Raw genomic sequence first — 19998 nt, forward strand, 5'->3', positions numbered from 1 at the left:
GTTGAGCTGTAGGGGAATTGAACCCCTGGCACCTGCTAACAATCGAATGGAAGGCAGATATGTTACCACTACACCAACAGCCCAGAATTAATTTAAATATTGTTAGAACCCAGGGCCTCAGGACTTGGGCTCCCAACCAGTACTTACTGGAGAAGCTCGGTAGTTAGTAGTCGAAGTGTCAGAACAATTGTTGGTGCATTATAATATAGGAAATAGGGCAAGTTATATAATCTCAGGATCGGCGTCCGCAACTTCCGGAACTCCTCCAGTTCCGGACGGGCAGTGCTCTCCAAGCGGCGTAGTGCGTAGGTTATCCGCTAGATCATATTGGACCAATATTGGACCAATATCCACTAACCTTTGTTAAACGGTCAAGTACAAAGGCAGACAACCATGGACAAGTAGAACAGAGAGTTCAGACTATTGGACACTCACAAGGAAACAACAGTCACACAAGAGCACGAATAGCCGCGGTGACGGATCGAGTATCACTAACCTCCAGTATCAGGTTTAGCCGCGGCCGATTAGCCGCCGAACCCTAACAAATATGTAACGACTCAGAAGCTAGTCATAAGGTGTTACGATTAGTCATGCCATTAGCATAAAAAAACCTTAGCAGTAATGAATCATTAGTAAAAAAATGCCTTGGCAAGTGACTGGACGATGATGACGTTCTACGGACGTCATGAGTGTGTCATTATGGATGAATATTTCGGTATCGCTTGGCTAGGTCGCGTGGATGACGTGCTTTACAGAGTTAGGGTTGAGATACCTGTATATATAGCCACTACTCGCAAGTATGTAAGTAAGTTATGTTTATACAACTTCTGGAGCTCGTACCTAGGGCGTTGAGGATTGACCCATCATCGATCCGTTACAGAATGAGAAGAGAAACGATCTTTACTAAGATCCTGACTGCTTAGTCATCCTTTGAATCATTAGAATAAAAAGAGACGATTGAAAGCCACTAACCCGGGTTACTACAAGTAGGTATATATAGCTGTAATTTATCATTAGAATTAAAAAAAAAAAAAACTAAAAAATGGATCCGTTGAATAAATATGATTGTCCTTCCTTAGGAAATGTATTTCCCTATATATATCGGACATTCCCACCCACACTGACTCTGTGTTGCCCTATAATTTTCACCCCATTTTTTACCACCCCCTTTCTTCATTTTTTCCCCCATCTACTTCCCCCAACCACCCCGCTTTTGGTCCTCCCCGAAGGCTCATACCCATCGATTATGACACCCCAAGGACTATTCGCCCGTGACTCACCAGCACCTGTCTTATGAGGTCCACACTGCCTCCCTGACTCTTGGACTTCACATTTAGTACCGGACACATGCCACCGCCCTCCCCCCCAAGCTAACACTTTACCACGCCTGCCTCACATTACCAGTTACACGTCTTTCTGCATACCCCGTCGTACGTCTACATGTCTACATCACTACAACGTCTTCACCCACCAAATGGTCATCCGACACCGTCTTCACGTCCACCACGACTTTATTTTCACCGGTCTTTCCCGTACCCTGACTACTCGTAGCTCTGATAACCAGTCGCACTGACCATTTACCCCATACCCCCGAACAAGTCACCCGGGCCCTCGTCGAAAAGATCAAGCGTCATACAGACCATGCAATCAATTATGTTATAAAAAAGGCTTATTAAGGTCAGAAGTCGAGTTAAACCGTACTGTAGGGCACAGGCAGTGCCTTGCTTTTATTGCAAGAATCAAGCTCTGTGGTAGTGTAGATACTACTGTAGTAATTGGAGTCAGCCAAAGATGTCAGAATCCCCTCGATTGAATCAAACCATCTTAAAAGGAGGAGTGCGCTCAAATTTCAACACTTTATCCATTGAGCGTGCTTCTAGCACCAGTGCTAAAGCTTTGGGAAACGTTGATCTTCCCACGTTGTTTATCAGTGAGCTTGTATCGAGTAGGGTCAGTTGTGTTCCATCGTAGAATGACGGTACATACTGTAGTCAGTTCTCTGTAGATATTTGTGCCGTAAGGTTAAGGGCACTACAACTATGTATTCTACAGCACTCAAACTATAGATTGCAACTACTTGTATATACCCTTAGCTAGGTCCCATAGAAGTACATACGTGATCAGGCGTAAGTGGTGCACCATTAAGCGAGACTATATACCACACACCCTTGTGATGAAGATATGGAAATGGAAAGAAGTTACAATAAATTAAATTGCCTCCCGTTTACGTTTACTTTTTTATATTCCAGGGAAATACATTTTAGGTACAGTATGTACTTGTATCTTGTATCTCTTACGGTACATATGACTGTAGTTAAAGATTATAAACAATGATAAATCCGCAAATCTGATGACTAGGTTTCAGGTTTCCAGACGAGCATAGGGCAATACTTCTTGCGGTATTTCTCTGGTTCAGTTGTTTTTGTTTTTGTTTTTGTTTTTGTTTTTGTTTTTGTTTTTGTTTTTGTTTTTGTTTTTGTTTTTTGTTTTTGTTTTTTGTTTTTGTTTTTGTTTTTTTTTTTGTTTTGGTTTTTTTTTTTAATTTTTTTTATTCTAATTGATTCTGATTATATAAGCCAAATGCTACCAATACTGTTCCTACAATATAGCTCACAAAAAAAAACTCTGAGGACGTGGCGTAATGGTAGCGCATTGGATTTCGGTTCTTCAGAACGACGTCCTCCAAAGGCTGCGGGTTCGAGTCCTGTCGTCCTCTCTTTTTTGTCCCCCTGCCCCACTGGGTTCCATTTTGTGTCTTTATTGCCTTCTCATCCATTGTGATGGTTAGTTACAGTATGTACACGGTATACTGCAAATACCGTTACTCTTTGTTTCGTGGCTACCCGGTTCCATACGGTAACGTCTTTTAAGTAGGCTATCCTTTATAATACATTAAATACACACAAGCAATGCACTCAGCATTACTCTTCTACCTTGGCCTTGGTCTTCTTTTTCTTCTTAAGAGCCTTGAGAGCACTAAGAGAGCTCTTGTTGAACATGCCTGTATCAGTGGATACGGGAGCAGCAGGCTCAGGGGCAGGTTCAATCTGCTTGACCTCTTCAGCAGGCTCAGCTCCAGCCTCCTTCTGATTGTTCATGATTCTCTTCAGTTTCTCGCTGTCATCTTCTTCGTAACCCTCCAGCAATGGCTTGCTCTTCTTAGCTCGACCTTCGAGCTCATCCACGTACTCCTGAGGCAACAGCCGCTTAATAGCCTCGGCGGCATTCTCTTCCAGTCGTCGCTGTTCACGTGCCTGAGCCAAAGGATCGGGATCCTGTGTCGCCCATCGTACGTTAAGAACCTCTCCACTATCCAGACTCTGGTGAGCCATGGCCTCCTTAGCAAACTGCGCATTCACTTCTGTGGCGTATGTCACAAATGCAACGCCCTTGTCATGCAAAACTCGAATGCGGTCAACGTCTCCCCATTCAGAAAAGTGTCTCGAGACAATCTCATCCAGAGCACCTGCTTTGGCAGCATCACTCACATGGATACGACCTACATATAGAGTTCGGTTGACTCTACTGATCGAACCAATACCCCCCATATCATCTCTGTAGTCAAAGAACCGGTCCCGACCAAAACAATCAGTCGTAGGACTAAACATGTCGGTCAACACAGGAAGACGATGCAGAAACTCACACTTGTGCCCTTGAGTACACAGACCCCGGGCAAAATACAGGCAAAAGTAGGATCCCGGTACCTTGTCTGCCCGGGTGTATCCTGAGTCACGGGCTATGCTACATCGTCCATCTGCTTTCTTCTGGTTGAACTTTTCATCCTCCTTGTCTCCTCCACTCCACTTGTTGAACCAGATATTATAGACGGTTCCTGTCTGTGGAGGTCTGTCATCAGTGTTGACCGAGTCGGGGTCCACCTGGATCCGTGCTTTCCGAGTATGGTATAATGCAGGATCTTTGGTTCTCTTCTTCTTAGATTTCGTTTTGACCACCTGAGCTTCTGTGGGTGCTTCTGTTTGTACTACCTCGACACCTTGGTTCTGTACGCTTTCTGCGACGTCTGGTGTAACCACTGGCGAGGTTTCGATAGATTCCGGAGCCTCAGACATGGTGGGTATTTGTTGTGGCGGGCGGGCGGTAGTGGTGCAAGTGGTGATGATTGCCGGAGGAGCATATTTAGAAGTGTAATATATTCTGAGGCTATTTTGCTTTGAGTTTGTTGTGGAAGCGTACCATTTTACTTGATGGAAAAATTAGTGAGAACCGCGGTGATCGGTGGAGGAGTCATGAAGTCAAGTGGATCCTAGCAAGAGTTGTTTTCCAGCCGAAATTTACAGGTAACAGCAGTTATAAACATCTATGGTCGCCTCTTGTACAGTTATCCATATTTGTCCCATTATCCAGCACACGATTCCAGACGCATCAATTAGTTTGGACTTAAACACATCCCAATATGCACACCTTGGATGAACATCGCCACCATCGCGTCTAACTTCTCATCACATCTCACCCAAACATAACACCATGAAAGAAGACCAGCCGATAGGTTCGGGATATCTGTCCCGCGACGTCAGTGTGATCAGCGAGCTGGTACGCACACTGTCTACGCGTCTTACTAACCAGCATGAGTCGTCGGAAAAGCTCGAGGAAACTGCAGCTTCAATTCTCGAGATTGAAGAGAAGCAGCTGCAGGAACTGCTGGTGGAGCTGGGACGTGATGAGTCGGAGTTTAAAAGCGAGAGCGACGAGCCGGATACCACACTGCCCATGTCGGTGCTAATAGCCCGAGAAAACGTGGAGCTCGAACAACAATTACAACGCCTCCAGTTTGTTGGGGGCAAGTCACAAGAGCTGCTCAAGCAGTATATGCGGGCAATGGAGGAGATTGTGGGAGACTCGCAGATCTATGCCGCCGACATGGACCATGCTGCAAGCCAGATTAAAAAGTCATACAAGGAGCATGAGTGCCAGGCTGAATCACGAAAACAAGAATTGCTGGAGGAGAGCAAAGAGCTGAAACAGAAACTTCTACAGGTGAGGAAGCTAGTGAGTAAAGCACAGATAGGCTTCCATGAAGACGACTGATACTAACAGTGTGTGCACACTTTTGCATGGGGGTACCAATTGTCAGAATATATGGAAGAACAGCGACTTGGGACGCGTTTGGTGAGATGGAAGCATGTATTGCATTAATGTACTTACGGAAGACAGAAGTTCGGGAGCCCTAACGACATACACGTCGTGTTTGTTTATTTGTAGCATACATGGAGCTACCAAAACCTATTATACTGTATGTCGAGATAGAGCGTCTCATCCTTCATGACGGATGACGGAAGCTAGACACATACTAGACACTGGACAATAAAGACAAATAAGATGGTCATGTAGTCACTAAGATCATGCTTTGGAGTAGTCCCCACACGGCTAATTGAAGAATTAAGTCATTCCTGAGGGAACAACAGATGGGGTTTTTCAAAGATTTCGATCTCAAATTGTCATATGTGACCTCCGAAATTAAAACCCGGGTTTCTTGGTCTAGTTGGTCATGGCATCTGCTTAACACGCAGAACGTCGGCAGTTCGATCCTGCCAGAAATCATTTTTGCAACTCCAATGAGCTAGGAGTTTCTGCTCTCAGGCATTTTGCAATGTGCTGTGTTGCGTGGTGAGTCTTACACCGACACTTTTTGCAAAAATTTAGAATATTGAAAGGAGATTAAACCAGCAGAGATTTATTGCTGATGTATGTGTATGTATGTGTATGTAATATGCTTTGAGGACATTGAGAATATTCCCGACTACTTTCATCCCCGTTATATCTACAGGACCGTACACTAGAAATAACAACTTCAATCTACTAAAATGCTACTCAGCCAATATCTCAGATTATTCGTTTGTTACGCTAAAGATGGGTTTCATTCATTCGTTCACACTTTAAATGTGCCCTATTTCTTCACCTCAAGCAAGCTATACACATCATTTCGTCTCTGGTCCCACAGAGGCATATTGGTCCTGACCTTCTTCAGCTGCTCTAGGTTGATATCGGCAACAATAACTGCAGCCGAAGAGTCTATGTCGCTGGCCTCGGCAAGAACAGTTCCCCAGGGGTCAATTATCATGGCGTGTCCGTAGCTTTCTCGCTTGCCGTCCTCTGTGTGTTTTCCAACCAGCGCTGGCATCATGACATAGCATTGGGTATCGATAGCACGAGCTCGGGCAAGAACGTGCCAGTGGGCGGCGCCAGTTCTGACTGTAAACGCCGAGGGAAATTGCAGAATCTGGGCGCCTTGCTTTCTCAACAACAATGCCAGCTCAGGAAACCGGATATCATAACAAATAGCAGGTCCAACTGTTCCCACTGGGGTCTCGAACGGCTTGGGAAGTTCAGACCCGGGCTCTACTGACTTTGATTCCTGCAGAATAGGACCGTTGGGCACCTCCACGTCGAAGAGATGCACTTTTTGGTATCTGTTGACAATGTCTCCGTTGGAATCAAGCCACAATAGGGTGTTTCTGACCCGGTCAGAAGAAGAGGACAGCTCATGAACTCCTACTGAGACCTCAATTCCAGACATTCCGCTCTGTTTGATTTCCTTTTGAGCCTCCCTGATTGCTGCGATCATGGGCGAATTTTCAGCATTTCGTGCAAGACTCAACCCTTCCTTAGGCGAGCCAGAAATGTAGTCGGAGGCTTCAGGGAGGAACAGAGCCTGGGCGCCCAGGGCTGCTGCTCTATGGACTAGTCCTGCAACAATAGAGGCATTGTGAGTAAGTGAATTGGTTGCACAAAATTGGCCGACTGCTGCGAGAGTCATGACGGGATGGTGGAATGGGGAAGTGAGTGGTTCGAGAAGGAAGAAAGATAAAGTATGATAAGAGAAGATGCATATTGGGACTGGTCTTGATTTGTGATGTTACTGTAGCCAACAGTACAAGTGTGTAGGCAAGGGTCGGAATGCGCCATTCACTTCAGAGGATATCCATTCTAGTCAAATATTGATGTTCCAGATATATTCCGTCTCTGAAGTTGGAGCAGTTTCATTACAGTCCCTCCAACTCTACCAATTCTGTAGTGTGGCTTGGTGTAAGGCCGAATTGCAGTTTTCTTTTTTTTTTTAGTGAAACTGGATTGAATAAAAGATGATTATGGTATGTACTGTACTCTGATGTTAGATACCCTTTTGGTTCTGTGGAACTCATACCCCAATTCGATTATTTGGGGGGGGGCTGTTCTGTGGAAATTCATATTCTGAACACTAATTTTCACGTCTTTTGAATCGCACAATTAGTCAGCCCAATGTAGGTCTACTTGCAATGCTCTAAACGAAGGGCCAAAGTCTAATTCCACCTTTGAAAAGTCCAAGTTCAATCTCACTGCCGCCATTCAGCCACTTGGACCTCCAGTTACCATGCGCTGGAACCTTCCACTCCCGAAGTGAGGCTTTATCGGGTCTACAACAACACAACACTGAAAAGACAGACTTGTGGGCTGCAGGTTAACTATAATGTTCGGACTTGACGAGGAGGAGCTAAACACGACCGTGGAGAAGGATGTTGAAGTGGTATCTACAAGGCATTTTAATCAATATATGAATACTGATAACAATTTTTGACGTGAATACCTCTTTTATTGCCCTCAAATAAGTCTTTTCAGCCAGAAATCACGTTCGACCCAATGCCCGGAGTGCATGAATGATCAACTTTATTCCCGAACATCTAACATTCTTCTTCAGCTACACTCTCCAACCACACAACAATGGATGAAGACGTTCTCGACACTCCCCGAGATGGAATCTACATTCCCTCGGCTCTGCTGATAATGGGAATGGGCATTCTGGCCTACTACTTGGAAAATCCTCTGATTTTCGTCGGAGGAATCTTCATCACTCTGGGCCTGGCTGGTCTCAAGCTCTACCGAGGATCGGGCTCGACTCTCTTCCGGGGCCAGAACGATCTCAATGATCTCGAGAAGGAGGATCCCGAGTTCCTCACCGCTCACTCAAAGCTTAAGCTTTACGAAATGGCTGTTTCCGAGAAGGTGCTGATCAACAATGACACCTCTATCTACACCATCGATCTGCCCTCTCCCCGAGACACTTTGGGCATCAAGCCCGGCCAGCAGATTGGTGTTCGAATTGAGTGGGACACCAAGGTTGCTGGAGGAGCCGGGGTTGCCATCAAGCATTTTTACCCGATTCAGATCCGACCTGGATCTTTTGACATTGTCGTTCGGCACAACCGAACCCCTCTTAACCTGCAGTACAAACACAACAACGTGGGAGGCAGTGAGGACATGGTCGGTCGATATCTTGATGGAATGAAGGTCAACCAGCACGTCAAGGTCATTGGCCCCATTGGCAAGCCCTACTACACCCACAACATGGTTAAGGAGCTGCTCATGGTCTGCAGAGACACTGGCATCCAGGCCATGCTGCCCATCATCAACGAGATTATCTACACTCCCGAGGATCTCACTTGGATCAACCTGATCTGGGAGACTGAGACTGCTGATGCCGCTTTTGTCCACGACGATCTGGCTGAGATTGCCCGTGTGTACCCTCGAATCAAGATCCGACATGTTATCACTGGCCCCGGACAAGTCTCTGAAGAGACCCCTGCCTCCACGTACGATGGTCGTCTGGGCTACTCGTTTGGCTCTCCCATCTCTGAGAAGCATGTCAACGAGCTACACGACTCCAAGCTCGAATACGACGAGTCCCTAGTGATCGTTTCTGGAAAGAACCCTGATGATTCCCTTCATCTTTCCACCGAGGCAGGCAAGACCGGCCTTCGAGCTATTGTTGTTTAAAATGTACCACGTAATGATATCATATTTGAAAAAAGAGAGCCTGGATCTACAAGTTATACCTGTATAGTATGGATATTACCATGTCCATTTTAATAAAATTCGTTTGAACAAGAGATGGCCATACATGTAACAAGATAAAAAAATTGAAATTGATTTTTGAAAGGTTGGGGTCGGCTATTGGGGAATTTGAAGTTTCAGTTATAAAAAATTGGTGCCGCACTATCGTCTGGTAATGTTTTAATATTTGTCCCCTGCTGGTTCTTGTGCAATGACAGGTGGCAATTTTGAGAACTACTGTGTGTTACCAGTGCCACCATTGGAGTCCTTGTAGCTATCGCACTGTATCGTACTGCCAACTCTGCTACAGTAATTACTCTGCATAAAACTGCCACTGAATAAGCTCTTCTTCATTGGGAGATATAACCTTATTCTTTCCACTCACTCGTCGCGAAATGACTCAATGAGACTGGATAGATCAAGTGATGGGTCTGTTATGATGATATTTTCCAGGTGTAAAGTCGTTAAGTCTATACAACTGTGAAAAATAAACCACCCCTGGTCTCGGTTCACCCCAAACACAGACCCTAACCTTTACAAAGTGACATTTTCTTAATAAGCAAGCCCCTAACCCTGAAACTTGCGAAAGTGAAAAAAAGTTGCCTGTAGTCAACCATCCACCCCACCCAAAACACACATCAAACAACTATGTCCTGGCTATTCGGAAAGAAGAAAGAGGAACAGCCCAAGGTTGAGGAGGTCAGGGAGGTGACCTTCGACCTGGACCCTAACGCCAACTCCGCCGCCTCTTTCCTCAACGCTGATCTCGACACCACAAAGCTGCATCCCATGGCTGGTCTCGATGCCGGCATGGAGTACTTCACTCTCGAGGGCAATGAGACCATTTACTACGATGGTCTGCTTCCGTCTCGAGGATGGAACGATGACCTGTGTTACGGAACCGGCGTTCTGTACCTCTCTGGTCTCGGTGTCGGAGGTTTCTCGGGTCTAATGGAAGGTCTGCGAACAGTCCAGGAGGGCGCACCAGCCAAAATCAAAATCAACCACGTTCTTAACACAATCACCAAGCGAGGTCCCTTCCTTGGTAACTCCATGGGTGTTCTGGGATTTTTTTACAACATCATCAACTCCAAGATTCTCTACGACATCCGAGGTAAGCACGACTCCTTCAACTCTATTGCTGCTGGAGCCATTGCCGGAGCCATTTTCCGTGCCCCTCGAGGAACCAAACCTATGCTCATTGCTTCTGGTATCACCGCTGCCGGAGCCGGTGTTTGGTGTGTATTTAAGCAGGCTGTTTTCGGTCCTCCTGCTGAGAAGACTCCTCTTGAGTAAACTCGATAAGAGGTACATTGTACATACGCGGGCGGTTGTTCGAAGAGTAAGGCGACTTCCCTAAAATATATGAGTAACGAGATAATTCGTGTAGATATGTGCACATCATTTGTAGTTCAGGTATTTGAGAGTCCAGGTGCTGAGTATTCTCAACTACTCGAGACAAGTAGTACAAGCACAAGTACAACTAATGGACACAGACAAAAGATCAAGCAAACAGCTGGTATTGTACTTGTAGTCGACTCAGAACTTTTCCGAACATCAATACCTCACTTCAGAACTACAGGTGGATCCATAACTCTGAAGAGCCCCAAAAAGGATATTGTCCAGGAGAGAAGACAAATCGAAGTTATATTATATCTGAGCCTATTATTAAGATATTATCTGGTATAGTACTATATCACCCATTCAATGTGTCCCTATACTCGTGCCGTAGGGCCTGGTTTGCAATTATGATCCTCAGTTTTCATGCATGCTGCATCATGTGGAACATTATAGAACCACCAAACATGAACCTCGGAACTTTGCAGTCTGAAGCGTTGGCATAAGTATAATTCCCTCTAATTATTGCACTTTAGTTCAAGAAACAATATATCGTACATACCTCGTACTCGCCCTACAAACAAAATTTCAGTGTCATCTACTCCAACCAATAGTGCACGTGCTTACTTCTAAATTCTCCATACTGTAATTACACATCTGCCATCAAATACATTCTCCCCCATCTATAGCTAACGTCAGTGCTTCACGATAGTAACTCGCATCATCGTCATCGAAGTTCAGATGTAATCAGGTGAAGTTTGAAAGTAGGCATCCCGGTCATTTGAGGCATCCTGGTGTTCATAACCTGAGATATCGTTGCTGGTAAAGTACTCTTCGTTTGAATGTTCCTTGCTACTTATAGCGTAGTCGTCGATGTGCTCATCCTCTCGGGTTGTAGAGACTTTTGTAAATGTACCATCAAAGCCACCACAAAACCAAACATTCTGAGGACAGTAGAGCTGTTTCCTGGTATCTCGCCAGTTGTACGAGCGAAAGAAGGGTATCTGGTTCTGGTCAATGTATACTTCATATTTGGCTTGTGTTGATTGTGCCTTTCGACTTGCATCCTGTTGGATATCACAGACTTGAACTAGTTGCGAGCTGAGCAGGCACTGATGCTCATAACTAATCCACAGTTGTCTTTTAAGATGGTTTAGTTCCCAGCCGTCTGTTTTGTTGTGATCTTTCCCCAAAGCTCTCATTATGAAGTCGTTCAATACCAAAAACAGCGTTGCCAAACAAACCAACTGACATGCCTTGAGCAATCCTAGGGACCAAGTGTCGTGCTGTGATAGCTCCGTTGTAATCATCTGGAGAGTTGTTTCAGTTGTTGAATCTGTGGGTGGCCTCGTTTGTATCTGTATCGATGTCATCCTAATCAACAGGAAAATATACCCGCACTTTGTGTAATCATACTGTAGCATACATTCTTATTTAAATAACACTGTCTTTCTATAATGCAACAAGAGCAGTTCCTAATCCTTAATTTTTCCTGATCTAAACAGCCACCCGCTTCGCAGATGTCTGCTCCTCAGCCTCCAGAGCATGCTTGCCAGCAGCCAGAGGTGTCTCTTCAACCGGTGCCTCTTGAACGGCCTCCTCAACGTTCGAAACCATAGATTCCTCCACCTCCCTTGTGGCCTTCTCCCCCACCTCTTTGATAACCTGCTCTTCAGGCTTTTTGGCTTCCTCCTCGGCCCTCTCCTTGAGCATTTCCTCGTACTGCTCGTTAATGTACTTCTCCAGACTCTCGCAGTCCTTCAAAGCAGCCACTTTCTTATAACTGGGACTCTTTCCGGGGATCATGCGAGTCAGACAGTATTTTGTGTTCTGGTAAAAGTTGTCATACTCTCGACAGATATCAAGGTACTCCTTGGTCACCTGCTGCCAAGGGAGCATACCTTCAGCTCTGAAACAAGAAGCGTTAGCCTCGGCTGCTCGGGCAATCATAGCTCCATCGATGCCGTACTTTTCCTGAAGATCAGCAAGCTCATGTCGACCTTCAACATCTCCGTTAACAAGGCAGGTGATTCCGTGCTTGTGACACACCTCAGCTACCTTGGCCAAAGTATCTCGAATCACAGGTTCTCGAGGTCGCATGGGTGTAGTTCGACAGTGGATCGTCAGGTTTTTGACTCCGGTCTGAGCCAGCCTGTCCACAAGCTCCAGAGTCTTCTCTTCCGTCTCCAGCAGTCGGATCTTGACTGAAATGCTAACATTGAAAGGCTCTCCCACCTCCTTCACCAAGGCCTCCAGGATAGCAACCAGCTTATCGGGGGTCTTGAGCAGAGCGGCTCCCATACCTGCATGCATGGAAAAGTGCTTGGGACAGCCACAGTTGAGATCAATACCAGCGACGTCCTTGGCAACCATTTTGCAAGCGGCCACGGCGATCTCGGGGTTAGCCGAACCCACCTGGAAGATGATCTTGTCTCTCTCAGCCTCAGAGGTTCGGAAAATAATGGCCTTTTTCTCAGTGTTTCCCTTGCCCTGCTGACTGACAGTAAAGTCGACCGTCTTGGTCTTCTCGTTCCACTCTCGGGTGCACTCCAACATCTTCTTGTCCACAATCTCGGGACTCCACACCAGATCAGCCCCGTACTTGATGGAGAGCAGCCGCGTGGGGAACTCGCCGGAACGCACCATGGGCGCCAGTACCAATTTTCCAGCGTAACTGACCATGTTGCTAAGTCGTAGCGTTGGTCTCATGGAAAGTTGGAAAATGGAAAAAAATGGATGTTCTAGGTCATGTGATGCACTTTTTTTCCCTGCTATGAAACTCAAACCCTTATCTGCAGATGGGAGAGAGACGAGTCATAAGGTTGTAGGTTCGAGTTTTGGAAAAGGGGTATTTATGCACATTATAACATATGGATGGTGACCATTAAATGGTGGCTAAGTGTATTAGAAAAAAAGGGTACAAGGGGTTGCATGTATCAATAGACAGAAGCCTGGTGATGTATATCCATCATCCATCTGCCCATTTTTTTACCCACACCCTGTTACAGTGTACAGTACTGTAAGTATATTCTTTTTTCCAATTGAGTTGAGTTTGTAAGGTAATCGCTGATGAGACGTTTGATTACCTACGGCGATGAAAGTCACCTTTTCCCAAGGTTCATGCGAGACGCTTGAGGGAGACTTGTATTGGCGTTATTAGCGACCTCTCTCTTCCAGACACATCGCCTGTGTCTCGTATGTGCAGGGTCCATATCGTGCTTCGTTCAGCTGTTATTATTTTCTCCCCTGGTTTTGTTTGGAAGCTTCCACTTTGGACCAGTAGCTGCAGAACAGCGAAACTTTAACACGAGGTGCGATGATCCCAGACCGGAAATTAGCAGGTCGTGTTTTGAATAGGGGTGTAGGGCAGGTAAGAGGGGTTTGCGTGGTCTGTTTAGCGGGGGAGCCACACTTATATATATTCAACGGATCTGACACGCATTATGTAGTGTGCAACGATTAGAATAGGTAGGAGCGCGCTACCCAACTCCGTACCTATTTTAGTGTCGACTGAGGACGCTCAAATATTATCTGAGGTTACTGTCTCCTCGTAATACCGCTTACTGTACACACATACGACGTACTTCTCCCCACAGTGTAAGACTTATCAAAGCTACAGTACGCCATCTCTGTTCAGCACATGGCACTTGAGTACACCAAGCCGACTCATATTTCACACCCACACCGACACCTCACGCGCTTCACACATTCCGAAAAGCTCCACAGACACTTCTTGAAGGACACACGATCCACACTCACGCGCAATGGTGGAACTGACTATCGCCGCTATCAGGGATCACTACCGGACCAAACGGGCGGCCAAACAGGACTCGTTACCGTATCCTGTTCCAGCAGAATCCACGCGCATGCCTAGCCCGAATGCAGCACCCATGCCTCCCCCAAAAATCGCGCCCCAGCCGGTTCCACAGACCCAGATGCCGCCGTCACACATGACCAACGACCTTGAGATGACTTCCCCGCGCAAGGGCAGACCTGTCGTGGGCCAAGGTATTTCTATGCCGACCATCGGAGAGCCGACGCACCAAACACCACAACAACCTCCTCAACCACAACCTATGCGAAACCCTTCGCCACCAAAAATGAGACCGGTCAAATCCCTTATTCCGCCGAGCCCGAAATCGAAACAGCTACCGGATCTCCCACCGCCCAAACCGATATCAAAGGATCTCAGTCTTCCGATGGACTCGCCCACATTCAAAAACTTCTTCTCGTCAGAAGAAATGTTCAACCAAGCCGTGGTCCCTAGGCCTCTGGTCCATGATCTGGTTCATGTCATTACAGGAGAAATCAAAGCTAGAGGTGAGTACGAAAACGAGTTTTTCGCACCAAGTTCTTCATACTAACACAGGAATCCTGACGCCGTATCTACTGCTTCCCTTCAGACCCGATTCAGATCCAGACGCAGTACCTGCCCTGGTTAACCACATCTTTCCCAAAAATTTCCAGCCTCTGCAGGGAGAAGAGCTGTTGAGAACAGTCAGAAACGCGGATATCTATACTCTCTGTGGAGTGCTCAAATGGTGCTGGTGTCGAATGCCTGGAGGAGTCGTATCTTGGCCTGTATACAACACATTTGTGCAGGCAGAGAAAGATGGTGAAATGGACCATGACGCATTTCTCACTCTGATTCCACGCTGTATCTCGACTGAAGCCCATGCTTCCATTCTCTACGACTTTATGGATCTTCTGGCAGCTATTGCCACTCATGGAAAAAAGAACGGGATGGGAGGTCGCAAGCTGGCCCGCTTGGCGGGATCATGGGCATTCGATGTGAACACCGGTGCGGATGGTCCTGTGTCGTTCCAAGATGGTCTTGATGCATGGAGTAGAGCAGCTGAAGCTACGAACCATCTGTTCTTCTCGTTTTTGAGAACAATGCTTCCAACCAAGGAGAGTCGGATTGAAGCGAACCGGATCCCTCGTTCTCTAGAGGCTTTGCTAGTCTCCTCAGTCTACCCTCCTCTTCCTCTACATAAATCTCGACTAGTTCCTGTTCCTCTGGTGACCTTGACAGTCGGTAAGCTGTCGTCTTCGCCGTTGGTACTTCTTAAGCGAGCTGCCAAGACTGTGAGATTTGACAATCCTGCTGTTTTCGCTACCGAGGATGATTTCAACACTCTTTTCTTCTTGTTCAAGGACCCCAAGATTGTGGACCAGAAGTTGTCACCAGAGTCCAAACGAGTGTTACACGATATTGTGCAGGAGAACCCACTCAACAACGAAGTGTACTACGACACTCGAGCTGCTGAGTGGAAGGTGCGCAGTTCCAAGCTGCCAGCCGGCCAGCATGGAGATTACAGAGCCAAGACGTGGTCCAAGCATTACAACTCGACATTTACAGATCCAGCAACCGGTGCACGATCTTCCAACCCCCACAATTACGTCTATGACGCAGATGAGGGCTACTCTTACAAGATGAGATCAAACCAAAATGTTTCTACCTGGGAGGAGTTCAAGCAGTCTGGATTTGAGGCTAACGACGTCATTCGGCGGCCCTCCACAGCCCTTTCTGGCCGTTCCATTCCCATGAACATCCCATGGGCTAGCACGTTGCCTGGCCAGAATGGAGATACGGCGCCTGCTGTCAAGTCCGGTTATGAGCAGAAGGTCACCGCTGCTGTTTCCCAGGTTGCTATTGACGATTTCTTCGTCTGGGTGTGGATGTCTTCCCTGTCCATTGAGCAGCCCGAGATGAACAAGGCTCTCTTTGGACGGTCTCTGGTTGTTGAAGTCGAGATTGCTCCTGGTCCTGGGGGGAGACGATGGGTTGTGGTGGAGGAGATCCTATATCCTCCTCCAATCACACCTGTTCCTGAACCCAAGGCCCCAGAGCCCAAGCCATGTCCTGTGCCCAAGCGAATCGTTTCCACACCAGTTCCTCCTGTTGCCCCTTCCCCGCCCAAGAAGAAGCATACACGCCGTAAGTCCGAAAAAGTAATTACTTTTGAGTACGACGATTTGGACCCTCTTGTGGCAGCTGTGGCTGATCGAATTGAGCGTCGTAACTCTCAGAGGCGAGTGAGTTTACCACCGCCACCTCCCCCTCCAAAAATGGCTGACTCGTCTACTCAGACTTACTGCGATCAGCAAACTCAGACTGATCCTGTTGAGCTTCCGGATGAGTACATCATTGAGACCACACCCGAGCCCCAATCCAAGCCCCACGAGACCAGCAGGGATCTTGGTGTTCAGACCATGAGCACTCAGAGCACCAGGAACAGTACTACCAACATGATCACGAGGGATACGGATATGGGCCCTGCTTTCAGTGTAGCTGCTTCTACTTTTGCGCCGCACGAGGAGAAACGTCCTGACTCAAAGTCGTCTTACCACACCCCTGATCACGGAACTCCGATGATGGGTCATCTTAGCTCTCCTTCCTCGGCTTCTCGTTCCGCTACACCTGAAGCGTGGGTCCCTGACTCCCCTCCTTCGTTGAGTCAGCTGCACATCAATCCTCTAGCATCCGAGCAAAAGCATCAGCCCCTACAGCCTGTCGTGTCCATGATCATTGATTCGTCTCCCGAGCGAACACCGGTCGAGATTCCGCAGGGTCCCCGAACTCCCAAACTGGTGAAGAGAAAGCCCGTTGGATCAGCTCCTGTTCTTCCAGCTGTCACAGATGTGCCCGACGAGAAACCTCTTCCGACTATTGTTTCTGACATTACCCCTGGAGAGCGACCAGGTTCAATCGGTTCAGGATTCTCCAATAGCAGTATTGACCAGGATCTCCACCGCTCACATCAGCCTCTGGAAGAACCTCGAGGTCTTCGGACCTTCCCCTCGGATATCAACACTCCAGAGGACTCGGAATGGGGTGATCGTGGGGAGTCTAACGTCATGCGAGGCCCCTACAACACTGCACCTTATCAGATGCCTGATCGACCGGTAGGTGCACCTATTCCTGGTTCAGGAGCCGCAACAACCCATAATGTCCCTGAAGCCCCTGCACCTCCACATGAGGATGTCGATGAGACTGGGCCTGTGAGAGTCAGAGGCCCAATAACTGTGGCTGCGACGGCCGCTGCGGCTACTGCTGCGGCTAGAGCTGCTGCTGGAGGGCCTCCCGGAGCCCCAGAGACTCCAATCTCAATGGCGCACTCGAACATCCCTTCCGTGGCTCCTTCAGTAGCCACAGCTTCGGACACGGAGGCCTACAGAACGGCTTCCACGACAGATGCCTCTCCCGTGTACGAGCGAGATTCTCGAATAATCCCCTCTGACATTTCCAATAACGGTCTACAAATATCCGGTATCAAGAACCAAAAGATCCTGCCAAGAACCGTGTCCCCTGGGGTTTACTCTTCGGATCAGAGCTGCTATGAGTATGGCTATGATTACACAGATGACAGCGAGTACGAACATCTTCCTGAAAGAGGTCCCCAAGGAGTAAGAGGTGGAAGAGTGGTGCGCGGAGGTCGTGGAGGTCGGGGTGGCCGGGGTGGCCGGGGTGGCCGGGGTGGGGGCATTGGACATCTTCCTGGTGGTCCTATGGGACCTATGGGACCTATGGGCCAAATGGGACCTATGGGCCAAATGGGACCTATGGGACCTATGGGACCTATGGGAACTATGCAACGATCCTATTCGCCGCAAGGCTTCCCTGGTCAGTACGGTTATCCTTATGGATACTGGCCTGGAATGATGGGACCCCAAGGCATGGGTATGATGGGACCTCAGAATATGGGTGCGGGCATGGGTCCACAGGGTATTGGAACGGGAATGATTGGCCCCCAAGGAAGCATCGGTATGATGGGCCCTCAATATATGGGTCCAATGAACCCGAGCCCAGCTTCTTCCAAGTCTTCCCAGTCTCTTCCTTCGGTAGATTCTGCGTTTATGGACCGAGGACCTATGGGCATGTCCAGCAGTGGGGCATTGAAAAACGTTAATAAGAGACACACGCCCAAGCGGGATCTTCAGTCGCCTGCTTCCTTTTCTTCCGGCTCATCCTTTGGTCCCATCGCCGGTCGTTCGGCTGGCCCTGGTGGTCCTCAAAATATGGCCCCTCAAGGAATGGGCAATATGGGCATGGGCATGAACAACGTGGGTATGGGAATGGGCATGGGAAACATGGCGATGGGTATGGGAAACATGGCGATGATGAGGCAAGGGATTAGTCCTCAGCAAATGGCCATGATGGTTCCAAGCATGGGTGGTGGTCCAGGCGTAGGTCAAGGACCTATGGGGCCTGGGACTGTCATGTCTGATTCGGATTCGGATGCCAGCTATTACCCTGGGGGACCTCCTCGGTATCTGCACAAACTTGGACGTGGTGTTGAAGCCCCTCCCGATCGAAAAGGTAGCCATTCCGAGAACAGACCTCCTTACGGCTACCCAATAGCGCTCGATAAGGGCAAGGGCAAGGAGGAGTCTCCCGATGCGGATAATCCACGTAGTTTTGACTCACGCCCAGTAGGTCATGAACACCAACAAGACGAATCTGAGGTGGCAGACACAGCCTCCGTGGTAGATTCGTTCGTAGGTTCGAATGTGGCTACGGTGATTGCTACAGAAGAGCCTTCTACAAACAGCCCACATCAATCTGAGTTGACTCTCAAGTTGGAACAAACTCCAGTAGCGAAGCAGGCTCACCCTTATGCAGCGTCACAGACATATCACGTGCCCACTCAGCACCATTCCCTCAGTGCACAGGCTGCCCCTGAATCTCCTCCCGACACACCTACTTCTGGGCCTACCATCCACGATATCCGAAAGTCGTGGTCTTCGGAGAATGGGCAGCGTCAGGCGGTTCCTCCTTTGCCAGCAGTGGTCACAGAAGACGATATTAATTCCGACACCAACGTTCAGACGTCTTTGAGTACAGCTATGGGTGTTGACGACTATGTGTCTGCTTCTGTTCATCTCAACAGAAACCCCTCGGTGATCACAGGTGCCCATGTTTCCTCTGTAGCTGTTCCTCTTGATGATTCTCCTGCTGCTAACAATGTGGATCAGGAGAAACCTAGGTCGCGCGGTGCGATTGAACCCAACTCATACCGAGTGTCTGCTCCTCCTGCACCCCGAGATTCCGGCACTGCTGTTCAATTTCCGAGGCACGGACGCTCAGTATCAACCTCGCAACTCAATAAGGCCCTTCCGCCTCCTCCCATTGATGTGAATGCCGCCAACTCCGGTTTCTCGGAGTCTACGTCATCTCTGGGCTCGGTTACCACGCCGACCAGTGGCGGTTCTCCGACTAAACGGTCGTCTTTGTTTTTCCGCAAAAACGGACCGCCTTCGGATGAGCAGCTAAGAGAGTTACGGGAGCAGGAAACTCTGTCTAAGGAGCACATTGTCAGCTGGGTGGATCGTCGTAGGCCAGATGGCAAGCGGGTCTTTTCCGCCGGCCCGTATGACGCCGTTTAACACTGTTCGACATTTGATTTATTTGTGTAATATATTCACTTGCTATACAATTATAGGCTGGGATTCTTGTACTTGTAGATTACACGTTCTCGTACGAGTACTTATGCTTGGGGTGGCTGCGTGCGCTTGGCTTCATCGTGTCTCCTGATCCCAATAGTACGAGTACGAGTACAAGTCAAGCTCGGTGGAAAACTAGGGTCGCTATTACGGCTGGTGTTAGTATATGGGCTTTAATGGAGGCTGTGTGGACATAGTGTATGCCAATATACTTGTTGATGGAGTATTCCATGCCAGATATATAAGGAACGCCTACTGTACATCTCTCACTCCGATCGTACATCTTTCGTGACAGATCCACATATGAAACAAGAATGACTGTCAGGGGTACAGCAGGGGTCGCCACCAGGGAAACCCGGATATAACCGTATTTTCCCCATCCATATT

At 48.0% G+C, this 19998-nt stretch overlaps 9 protein-coding genes and 3 non-coding genes across 12 annotated transcripts; 7 read left to right on the plus strand and 5 right to left on the minus strand.

Moving 5' to 3' along the window:
- Positions 1-2: 2 nt before the first annotated feature.
- Positions 3-83, minus strand: YALI1_F36666r. Its single transcript has one exon. It is a non-coding gene; the product is annotated as a tRNA-Gly (tRNA).
- A 1163-nt stretch (positions 84-1246) lies between these two features.
- YALI1_F36678g (uncharacterized protein) lies at positions 1247-1541 on the plus strand (the record flags this gene model as incomplete). Its single annotated transcript, XM_068283500.1, has 2 exons — positions 1247-1288; positions 1338-1541. The coding sequence occupies 2 exons, from the start codon at positions 1247-1249 to the stop codon at positions 1539-1541; spliced, it is 246 nt and encodes an 81-aa protein (XP_068139601.1).
- Positions 1542-2627: 1086 nt separating this feature from the next.
- YALI1_F36692r lies at positions 2628-2716 on the plus strand. The gene has a single exon. It is a non-coding gene; the product is annotated as a tRNA-Arg (tRNA).
- Positions 2717-2921: 205 nt separating this feature from the next.
- YALI1_F36706g (uncharacterized protein) lies at positions 2922-4070 on the minus strand (the record flags this gene model as incomplete). The annotated part of the gene is made up of 1 exon (XM_506005.3): positions 2922-4070. The coding sequence occupies one exon, from the start codon at positions 4068-4070 to the stop codon at positions 2922-2924; it is 1149 nt and encodes a 382-aa protein (XP_506005.3).
- A 415-nt stretch (positions 4071-4485) lies between these two features.
- On the plus strand, positions 4486-5046 carry YALI1_F36710g (uncharacterized protein; the record flags this gene model as incomplete). The annotated part of the gene is made up of 1 exon (XM_506006.3): positions 4486-5046. The coding sequence occupies one exon, from the start codon at positions 4486-4488 to the stop codon at positions 5044-5046; it is 561 nt and encodes a 186-aa protein (XP_506006.1).
- A 439-nt stretch (positions 5047-5485) lies between these two features.
- Positions 5486-5559, plus strand: YALI1_F36720r. Its single transcript has one exon. It is a non-coding gene; the product is annotated as a tRNA-Val (tRNA).
- A 346-nt stretch (positions 5560-5905) lies between these two features.
- On the minus strand, positions 5906-6775 carry YALI1_F36733g (uncharacterized protein; the record flags this gene model as incomplete). The annotated part of the gene is made up of 1 exon (XM_506007.3): positions 5906-6775. The coding sequence occupies one exon, from the start codon at positions 6773-6775 to the stop codon at positions 5906-5908; it is 870 nt and encodes a 289-aa protein (XP_506007.1).
- Positions 6776-7716: 941 nt separating this feature from the next.
- Positions 7717-8769, plus strand: YALI1_F36742g (uncharacterized protein; the record flags this gene model as incomplete). The annotated part of the gene is made up of 1 exon (XM_506008.3): positions 7717-8769. The coding sequence occupies one exon, from the start codon at positions 7717-7719 to the stop codon at positions 8767-8769; it is 1053 nt and encodes a 350-aa protein (XP_506008.1).
- Positions 8770-9474: 705 nt separating this feature from the next.
- Positions 9475-10122, plus strand: YALI1_F36760g (uncharacterized protein; the record flags this gene model as incomplete). The annotated part of the gene is made up of 1 exon (XM_506009.3): positions 9475-10122. The coding sequence occupies one exon, from the start codon at positions 9475-9477 to the stop codon at positions 10120-10122; it is 648 nt and encodes a 215-aa protein (XP_506009.1).
- A 779-nt stretch (positions 10123-10901) lies between these two features.
- Positions 10902-11588, minus strand: YALI1_F36781g (uncharacterized protein; the record flags this gene model as incomplete). The annotated part of the gene is made up of 1 exon (XM_068283501.1): positions 10902-11588. One exon carries the CDS (start codon positions 11586-11588, stop codon positions 10902-10904), a length of 687 nt encoding a protein of 228 aa, XP_068139602.1.
- A 73-nt stretch (positions 11589-11661) lies between these two features.
- YALI1_F36794g (uncharacterized protein) lies at positions 11662-12873 on the minus strand (the record flags this gene model as incomplete). The annotated part of the gene is made up of 1 exon (XM_506010.3): positions 11662-12873. One exon carries the CDS (start codon positions 12871-12873, stop codon positions 11662-11664), a length of 1212 nt encoding a protein of 403 aa, XP_506010.2.
- A 1055-nt stretch (positions 12874-13928) lies between these two features.
- On the plus strand, positions 13929-19554 carry YALI1_F36805g (uncharacterized protein; the record flags this gene model as incomplete). The annotated part of the gene is made up of 2 exons (XM_068283502.1): positions 13929-14484; positions 14534-19554. The coding sequence occupies 2 exons, from the start codon at positions 13929-13931 to the stop codon at positions 19552-19554; spliced, it is 5577 nt and encodes a 1858-aa protein (XP_068139603.1).
- Between the last annotated feature and the right edge of the window lie 444 nt (positions 19555-19998).

This window comes from Yarrowia lipolytica, chromosome 1F, assembly GCF_001761485.1.
Source record: "Yarrowia lipolytica chromosome 1F, complete sequence".
NCBI lineage: Eukaryota > Fungi > Ascomycota > Dipodascomycetes > Dipodascales > Yarrowia > Yarrowia lipolytica.